At 39.1% G+C, this 10,203-nt stretch overlaps 1 protein-coding gene across 1 annotated transcript in view; it reads left to right on the top strand.

Annotated features, from left to right (window-relative positions):
• Positions 1-6: 6 nt before the first annotated feature.
• Ppp6c (protein phosphatase 6 catalytic subunit) overlaps positions 7-10,203 on the top strand; it is a 36,064-nt gene continuing 25,867 nt past the window's right edge. Inside the window, exon 1 of the mRNA XM_005320961.5 lies at positions 7-180. Coding sequence (XP_005321018.1) covers positions 106-180 — 75 coding nt within the window. The 5' untranslated portion in view covers positions 7-105. The remainder of the gene's footprint in view (positions 181-10,203) is intronic.

Raw genomic sequence — 10,203 nt, 5'->3', positions numbered from 1 at the left:
TCACGGGCCGGACGTGACGTAGGGAGAGTTCCGGCTTCGGCCTCCGCCGCTGCCTCCGCTACTCCAGCGCCGCCGCCGCCGCTGCCGCGGCTTGTGATTCCTAAAATGGCGCCTCTAGATCTGGACAAGTATGTGGAGATAGCGCGGCTGTGCAAGTACCTGCCGGAGAACGACCTGAAGGTGAGCCCGACCGGAGGGAGACCCACTTGCGGGGCTCGCCCCTTCCGGCTGCGGGGCGTCCGCCGGCCCGCCCTTCCTCTCCGCGGGACCCCTTCCAGGTGTACCGGCGGGTCGCAGTGGAGGGCCCTCCGCTGTGCCTGACGATGCGGTCCACCTTGGCGTCACGCGGAGAGCCGGGGAAGCCGGAGTCCCCCGAATGCTGTCCTGGTTCCCTTGGCTGCGATCCCCAGGGATGTCGCGGCCTCTGCCCCGGGGTCGCCTCTTCTGGCCTTCGGACTGTCCCAGTTGCTTTGCTTAAAGGACTTGTCCGGGTCCGCGGAGTTGGAGCTGAGCCCGGGGGGCGGTGCGCCGGGAGAGGGTCGTCCCCACCAGAGGTGACAGCGGCGCGGGAGGCCGGCATCTGACAGGCGTACCGCCCGTGGGTTCCTGAGGAGTGGGAAGGGCTGGACCGCAGCAGTGTGGCAATGATGTGACAGAATGTCAGGTTGCCCCTTTTAACTTACCACTCTTTCACGTCGCCTTTTTTGAGCGTGTGCGTTCATACTTCAGCATGAATCCGGTTTCCGAGCACGTTATTGAGTTTATTTCAGTGAATAGTCAGTCGGCAATGAGTCCTTTAAGTCCCCCCCCCCCCGAAATAACCTCTTAACTCAAGATTTAGTTTTATTGGTTCTCTAAAGGAGGGAACTTATTCCTCGTTACTACCGAGTCCAAGGAAGACATAAAGATGCGGGCAAAGGAATGAAAGTAAAGATAAAGGAGAGTAAGTGGTATACTGTTTTTTTGAAATGTTTCTGTGTTTTGGGTAAAACCAGTGTTTAGGTTCCCAATAGTGTTTATCCGCTAGTGCTAGTGTCTGTTTTATTTGTTCAGTTAACTTTTGTTTTTGATATGTGGTAAATGGGTAGACTGTTGATAACTTGAGTTCGTCTTATGCTTATAAGCTATGGATATAAAACAATTTATCTTTCAAGAAAAAAGCTACTTGTCAGTGAATTGTTTCTCTCAAGGAAGATTTTACTGTGTTCTTCCCCTTCCCCCATTCTCCTTTGGTATAGAAGTTTGATATTTAACATCAGTCAACAAGTATGAGAAACGTTAAGGTCCCATGTGCTGTTGCGAATGAATGTAACTGTTAACTATATCTGTTAATAGGGGAGTCATTCGTGTGCATTTTCCATTTTTAATACAATGAAAAACTTTTACTAGAAGTAATGCAGCATTCATATTCATCCAAGTTCATCAGTTTGTGGCTTCTGTTTTGTGCTTTTTTAGGAAACAACACAACTAACCGTGAGACCTAATTAATGAAAAACTAACCACACTTCTTTTGATGGCATTGTTTTGTTTTTGATGCCATAAGGGCACTCAATCATTGCATGTTAGTGAATTGACTGGAATTTTTTTTCTTTTTAGTATGTAGTATTATAAAGTTGTTTTATGCTTTGTTTATAATTAATGTAAAGTGTTCTTTTTTTTTATTATGAAAATGTATCTTCATCCCCTCTACCTCCCAGAACTGGGGATTAAACTCAGGGGTGCTCTAATACTGAGCTAAATCCCCAGCTTTTTTTTTTTTTTTTTAAACTTATAGACAGGATCTCAGTGAGTTGCTTAGCATCTTGCTTTTGCTGAGGTTGGCTTTGAACTTGTGATCCTCCTGCCTCAGCCTCCCGAGCCATTCCCAGCTCTTTATATTTTTTATTTTGAGATTGTCTTCCTAAATTGCTGAGGCTGGCCTTGAATTTATGACCTTCCTGCTCCAGCCTCTTCTGTTGCTGGGATTACAGGCCTATCCCATTGGATCTGGCATGTATTTTGGTATTAACTTGACATTGGACCCTGAAACAATTTGAAAAATAATCAGTGAGATTTTCTGTAGACTTCTCAGTTTGACCAACATTACATTTCCTTCCTACCTTAAGGAAATATAATTATTAAGCCATTTTATTTCCTGTTGAAACACAATTGGACTGTATTTAGCTTTTATCTGTTTAATAAACCTTTCTTCCTCCAACCTTTTGTAGCTACTAAGAAAAGAATTCTGGATTTTTCTTTGCAAGTAGAGACATTTCTTCTGTCCTGGAAGTGTTTTTTATCCGATTAATTTTCTTGTGCTGCTTGTCTCTGGTGTATTTAAAGAAATTTAATTTTGTTTCTGTTTCTTGGCATTAGTGCAAACTAAAAATAGGTAGGCCAAGAAAGTATTACAGGAGTACCTTTTCTGAGGCTTTAAAGCCAAAATAAAAGATTCTATCAGAGGAAGAAATGTAATTGGGGCCACTTAATGAACATGATGGAAAAGATTTTTTTTTTTTCCTGGTAGAAAAGAAGTCAGAAATTTGCTGTGTTTTAAATTGATCAGATGTTGGCAGTACTAGGTCAAATAATAAATATATATTTCTAGATCTAATCACAGTTTCTCGATAGCTGAATTGGAAATGGTCAAATCACTAGTACCAAATGGAATCTACCTGCTTTAAAAGAATAAGGATGAAGTATATAAACAAAGAGACAGCAGTGTAACCTCTTTTGTAGAGAACTCATATGATTCTCATCCACAAGAAAGATTTTAGAGAATACCATAGAAGTTATAGATTTCATACCTGGCAAAGTAAAATAATGAATGATAAAAGGCAGATTTGCTGAATACTTAAACTTAAGAATTTTGGTAGTATTTTTCCCTTTATTTCGGGGGAGTGCTCTGCCATTGAGCTACACCTCAGCCTTAAACCTATGGAGTTTTGGAGGAGAAGTTCTATAACTTGAAAATGGTCTGATCTGTTGGACAGTTCTTAAAGGAGACATGTAACTAAAGAATTGCACAGTGAACTACTGTTCAGTTTTTAAACAAATTTTTTAGTTGTAGATGGACACGTTCCCTTTATTTTGTTTATTTTTATGTGATGCTGGGATCCAACCCAGTGCCTCATGCATGCTTGGTAAGCACTCTACCACTGAGCCACAACCATGGCCCTTTCTTTTCTTTTTTTTTAACTGAAAAGCTGAAGACATTTATTATAGATGAGACTGGGAAAATACTAGAATCTCTCTTAAGGCTGCAACATAAATAATTGTGTAATTCCATAGTAACAACTTTTAAGCATTATAATGGGATCTTTTTTGGAACTCACTTTATGTTTAGTCTGAGCAATTTTTCAGTTTTGTTTTTTATCTTTGTGTGTGTGTGTGTTTTTTTCTTGGAATTCAACCCAGGGGTGTTTTACCACTTAGTGACATCCCCAACCTTTTTTATTTTTAAACATTGCCATCCTCCTCTGTCAGTCTCTTGAGTAGCTTTTTTTTAATTTAAAAAATGTTTTTATCTTTGAGTACATTGACACAGGCCTATAATCCCAGTAACTTGGGAGGCTGAAGCAGGAGGATGACAAATTTGAGGTCAGCCTTGGCTAATTAGTAAGGTTTATCTCAATAAAAACTAAAAAGAGCTGGGTGATCTAGCTCAGTGGTAGATCACCCTTGAGTTCAGTTCCTGGTCGTGAAAAAAAACAAATAAAAAAATAATTTCCAACTTTTTTTTGTACTGGGGATTGAATTCAGAGGTGCTTTCTCACTGCGCAACAGTCCCAGGCTGTTTTTTATGTTTTATTCTGAGAAAGGGTCTTGTTAAGTTGGTTAAGACCTCACTAAATTGTTGAGGCTGGCTTTGAAATTCTTCCTGCTTTAGCTTCCCCAGCCACTGGGGTTACAGATATGAGCCACTACACCCAGCTCTGTTCTTTATTTTCTAAATGGACATTGTTTTGCTCCATGGCACTTTACTGCTCCATTTTACCATTTACAGTGTTCTGCCTTGTATGATAGCATGTATGTCTGTTATTAGATGGCAAGATTCTTGAGGAACAGAGCCATTTCTTGTGTATTTTCTAGTTTTAGAACATTGACTTGTATATGATAGATAATCAGTAAAGAGTTCAAGTAGAAAAAACAAGAAGGAAAGAACATGTGAGCAGAAAAAAATACCATAAACAATAGTGTACAGTCCTGAGAGAACACAGCTTGTTCAGAAATTTGAAGTGGTTTGGTATGGCTGGAGGTGGGGTTGGGAATATAGGCAGAAGCTGAATTATGGAAGACAAAGTTGATATGCTTGGATTTTTATCTCTTGGGTGGCACATGAACACATTGCAATTTTTTTTCCTGTGTTGCGGATTGAACCCAGGGTCTCATGCATGCTAGGTAAATGCTCTACCTCTACCACTGAGCTATGCCCCAGGCCTGATATGCTTTTTATATTTAATTTAATTTAGTTTAATTATTTGTTTTTGGTACCAGAGATTGAACTCAGGGGTACTCGACCATTGAGCTGGATCCCCAACCCTATTTTGTATTTAATCTAGAGACAGGGTCTCACTGAGTTGCTCAGTGCCTTGCCATTACTGAGGTTGTCTTTGAACTTGTTATCCTCCTGCCTCAGCCTCCCAAGCTGCTGGGATTACAGGTGTGTGCCGCCGTGCCCAGCTTTTCATATTTTGTAAGATTTAGAAATATTATTCTGGTAACATGGTGAACCATGGATTGGAATGGGACAGAAATGTCATAGAAGCAATAGAACAGGTGACACACTGTGAGAGCCTGAAGTAAGAGAAGTGATTATGGTGTTTTAAAAAAAATAAAGATCGTGAAGAATTTGTAGATTAGGTCTAGGTTATTAGAGAGAGAGGAGTTCAGTATAACCTCTTAGATTCTTGCTAGGCCAGACAAAAAATCTTGGCAGAAGGGCATGATATAGGAAAATCTTGAGCTTGTGGCAATCAAGAAGCAGAAGCTTATTGAAAGGGGCCTGGGAAAAGATATAGCCCCTAAGTCACACTTTCAAGGGCACATTGCCTTTAATCAGGTCCCACCTCCCACAGGTTCTGTCACCTCTCAGTAGTCCATTCAGCTGTTAGTAAATTAATATAATAATGATGTTAGAGCCCTTGTGATCCAATCACTTCCCCAGAACCCCATCTGAGCATCCCTACATTGAGGACCAAGTCTTTAATACATGAACCTTTGGGAGACAGTTCAGATAAGAGATGCTTCCAAGTTAAGACATTGAGGTAGAAATGTCTAGAAGACTGCTGCATACAGGTGAGTTAAACAACAGATTAATTAACCAACTAATTTATTTCTGCAGTATTGGAGAATGAACCTAGACTGGGCAAATACTCTACTCTTAAGCTACATTGCAGCCCAATAAAACACATTTTGTTCCTGGTTCTAGGGATTTAATCCAGAGGTGCTTTACCACTTTATCACTGAGCTACATCCCCAGCCCTTTTTATGTTTTTTTTTTTTTTAAGATAGGGTCTCACTAAATTGCCCAGGCTGGCCTTGAGCTTGCATACCTCCTGCCTCAACATCGTGATTTGCCGAGATTACAAGCATGTGTCATCTCACCTGGCAACAAATAATTTTGCTTGGCAATTTGCTCCAAACACTGTTCTAATTGTATTAAACTTTGGAGAAAGATCTAGATCAGTGGTCCTCAACTGGAGACAGTTTTGCCCCAAAGGGATATTTGGCAATGTCTGTAGACAGTTTTGGTTGTTACAGGAAGAGGCGTGAATCTTGTGAGTATATAGTAGGTGTAGAAGTTAGGGATGTTGCTGTTGTACAGGACAACAGCCCCCACAATAAAGAATTAGTAGTGCCATGGTTGAGAAACAGTTTTGCCTGAAGGTACAGATGTTACCTTATGGATCATAAGCTTGTGAATATTACTATCATCAAGGATCCTTTATCTTCAATTCCAGTAATTTGTATATAGTATAGACTATGTAAGACAAAATTTAGGATAGATTTTAATTTCTTAAGCTATGAGTTTATTATAAATACCAGTGTATAAAAGTAAATATCGGTAGTAGTTTTTAGCTGGGTGTGGTGGCACACCTCTAACTTGGGAGCCTGAGACAGGAGATCACAATTTCAAGGCCAGCCTCAGCAACTTGGTGAAGCCCTAAGTTAGTCTCCAAAAAAAAACAAAAAAAAAAGTCTTAGATATTAGATAGCAAGATGAGCTAAGTGAAGAATTAAAAAAAATTAGAACCCAGTATATTTGAGGGCCAAGAGGGAATAAGGAGCAGAATGTAGAATAGAACCACAACAAGTACTTTTTTTTGCAGGGGAGCAGGATTGAACTCAGGAATGCTCACTGAGCTATGTCTTTTTATTTTTATTTTTTATTTTTTTAATTTTGAGACAGAGTCTTGCTAAGTTGTTGAGGATCTTGCTAAGTTTCCAAGGTTGGCCTCAAACTTGCAATCTTCTTGCCTTAGACTCCCAAGTAGTTTGGATTATGGATGTGTGCCACTGTGTCTGACCATAAACACATATTTTAAGGACAAAGTAGAGAAGAAAAATAAGATCTCCCAATAACGGGGCCACAAGGATTAGCAATTAATTGGGCCAGAAAAAAGAGAGAGGAGTATAATTTGTCTTCAGTTTGGAAGAACATTTAGAATCTTTTCTCAGTGACTGTTATTGAGCAGTAAAGGAAGCCATGCATTCTGCAAACCAAGTTAGTAGAACAAAGCTATGAAGCTTTGGAGGGGAAGAGTGTATGTTGTGCCCATGGCATGGCTGGACTCTTGTGAATTTACCATGTATATTGTTGGTGACCTACATAAGGTTTATACTGAAATTTATAGATTTTTCTTTTTTGTGTGTGTGCTGGTTATGAACTTCTAAGCAACTGCTGAATTAAAGAGATGAGAGGCAGTAGCGTTGGTTTAGGCACATAGCTCTCAAAATCTTTAGTTTGGATCTGCGGAAGAGGCAGTGATAGGCAGCAGCTGCAACTTTACTCTAGTTAGCATGCCTGGGCTCCAGGTGAAGGATTCTGCTTAAGTAATTTTATATGTTTTCTCCAGACAACCTTTGAGATTGACAAGGTGTGATTGATATTCTTCAATTTATGGTCCTTTGTTTCTTTTTTCCTTTTTTTGGATATTATTGGGAATTGAAAGGGGCCTGGGAAAAGATATAAACTCTGCTTATTCTGGTTTGACTTACATTGTATGACTGAGCTACATCCCTAGCCCATTTTATTTTTTATTTTGAGTCCTTCTTGCTAAGTTGTCCAGGCTGGTCTTGAACGTGTGCTCTTCCTGTTTCAGTGTCCTGAGTACTGGAATTATGGCTGTGCACTAGTGTATCTGGCTCAGTGTTACTTACAGACCAGCACTGAGAGTGTGGGCCAGTCATCAGGCAGGACTAGGAGGCATTATGACTTAGGAGAGTCAATCACATGTGAATGTAAATTATGGCCCATTGGAACATAGGAACGGTGGAGTCCCTCAGGATTCTTTGTTGTGACTACTTACAATATGTTAATTAAATGATAACTTACTTTGTTCCAAAAAGGATATAGGGTGGTTTGCAAAAGTGCATTTAGTGTAGCAGTATAAATTACTTTTAGAAATAAATAAGAAAAACAAGTCGAGAAAATAAAGGTAGGAAACCAAGATGGACTAGCAGTAAAAGTAAGAATTTTACGTAATAAAATTTGTGATGACCAGGTTACTACTATTTTTTTATATATGTATATATTATTTACTTTTTAAAAAATATTTATTTTATTTATTTATATGTGGTGCTTAGAATCGAACCCAATGCCTCACACATGCCAGGCAAGCTCTCTGCCACTGAGCCACAACCCCAGGCTCCAGCTTACTTCTTAAAGATTAGGCCCTAAGTTTTTCAGATGCCTCCAGAAAGGCTGAAACTGATCAATTTAAAAATACACTGAAAGGCTTCTCAGAGAAATTAACTTCTATCCCTGATAGAGGGAACAGAGAGACATTCTTACCCTGGGTCCTCTGTGAAGGATCTTGTATGTGGTCTACACAGTAGTAAGCTCTGTAGAAGAATTATCCTATAATGGAAACAGTCAGTTACTACAGTTGATGGCATGACATCATTGTGTAATTTTTGGGAAAGCAGTTGGGAAAGGAGGGTAGTATTAGGATGAGGATAGTCCTCCCAAGAGGACAGTCTAGCTTAATTCAGGATAGAGTTTATAATAGTTTTATTTATTGTTTGAGTAATGGTTTAATTGATCTTTTTTTTTGTTTGTTTTGTTTTTTAAAAAATTCATTTTTATTGTATATTTTTAAGGTGGGAGACATGAGAACACTTTGGGGGGTTTAATTGATCTTTATAGGGCTGGGGCTGTAGCTCAGTGGTAGAGTGCTTGCCTTGCACATGTGAGAGGCACTGGGTTCGATCTTCAGCACCACATAAAAATAAATGAAATAAAGGCATGTTGTCCATCTACAACTACAAAAATAAAAAATAAAAAAATTGATCTTTATAGAGTTGTTCACAGTGGAGCTTCCAAGTTTACAAGTAACATAATTTTCTGAATATGAGCAAGTTGAGAGATGAATATTCTGAGAAATAGAGAACTTTTCCCTTCCCCAAAAGTTGTGGAAAGAATGGAAAATGAGCTCCCTGGAGGCTTGTATTAGAGGATATGTTGGAAGAAAATATTGTTTGTATTTCTGGTACAGGCTCTTACTCTAACTGGTGGTAGCTAGGCCTGTTTTTTTGGTCCTGGGGATTGAACCTGGAGGCACTTTACCACTGAACTACATTCCCAGCACTTTTTATTTTTTATTTTGAAACAGATTAAGTTGTTGAGGGTCTCAATAAGTTGCTAGTTGCTGGGATTACAGGCATATGCCACAGTGCCCATCTCCAGCAGGCTTATTCTTTAAAAAAAATTTTTTTTTAAGTTGGATACTTTATTTATTTTTATGTGGTGTTGAGGATTGAACCCAGGGTGTCACACGTGCTAAGGGAGTGCTCTACCACTGAGCCGCAACTCCAGTCCAGGACTATTCTTAAAAGATGTGAAATCTGAAAGGCAGTGCGGCTGGAACAAGTAACTGATAGCATAAAAGCCTCATGGAGAGCAGACTTGGAAACAAAAACTCTGCTTATTCTGGTTTGACTTACAGCAAAGCACTTCATATATATATTTAATTGTTGATAGACCTTTATTTTATTCATTTATTCATATGCGGTGCTAAGAATCGAACCCAGTACCTCACACATGCTAGGCAAGTGCTGTATCACTAGGCCACAACCCCAGCCCACAGCAAAGCACTTCTAAAATATCTTGGTGGAATTCTTTGAGGAGGCTTGGCACGTGTACCAGAGAAAATACTGCAGATATAATGAGCAAAGCATTATACCTAAGAAAGGTGGCTGTTGTCCTGAGATAGATACCTTAAAGCATCGCTGTATTATTTTAATTTTAAAATTATATAGTATCAGAAAAATAATTTAAAGTATTAACTGATACTGTGAAGCTAATCTAAAAAGAATTGTGCTTTTTATTTTGGCAGAGTAAAGAGGAGGGAGGTTGTGATGAAAAACTAAAAAAATTATAGGCCAAACAGAATTATTTATCAGTTTCTCTTATATTTGTTCTTTGGAACTGCCCTTAAGCCAGAAGTGAGTTTGGATTTGAAAAAATGCAACTAGGTATAAATTTTGGATTTTTTAAAAAATCTTTATTTTGTTTACTCTTTTTATATGTAGTGTTAAGGCAAGTGCTCCGCCACTGAGCCACAACCTCAGCCCATAAATTTTGGATTTTAATTACGGTGAAATCAATAAAAATTTAAATCAGTCATGGTGGTGTTATACCTGTAATCCCAGCTACCCAGGAGGCTACAGCAATAAGACTGAGAGTTGGAGACCATGGCAATAAGACTGAGAGTTGGAGACCAGCCTGTGCAGTTTAGGGAGATCCTGTCTCATAATGAAAAAAAAATTTTTTTTTTTGGTGGTGCTAGGGAATGAATCCATTGGCCTCGTGCCTGCAAAGCAAGCACTCTACCAACTGAACTAAATCCGCAGCCCTCATAATTAAATTTTTACAAAGGACTGGGAATTAGTGGTAAAGTGTACCCCCCCAAAAGTTTACATCTCCCCCCAAAATTAAGTAATAAATTAAAAATTATATATCACAGGTCTAATAGATTATTAATAGGAATATAATGCTGT

The sequence above is a fragment of the Ictidomys tridecemlineatus genome, chromosome 4 (assembly GCF_052094955.1).
Source record: "Ictidomys tridecemlineatus isolate mIctTri1 chromosome 4, mIctTri1.hap1, whole genome shotgun sequence".
In the NCBI taxonomy this organism is placed as follows: Eukaryota; Metazoa; Chordata; class Mammalia; order Rodentia; family Sciuridae; genus Ictidomys; species Ictidomys tridecemlineatus.
Note: the sequence above shows the minus strand (reverse complement) of the source record. Positions and strands in the feature narration are given on the sequence as shown.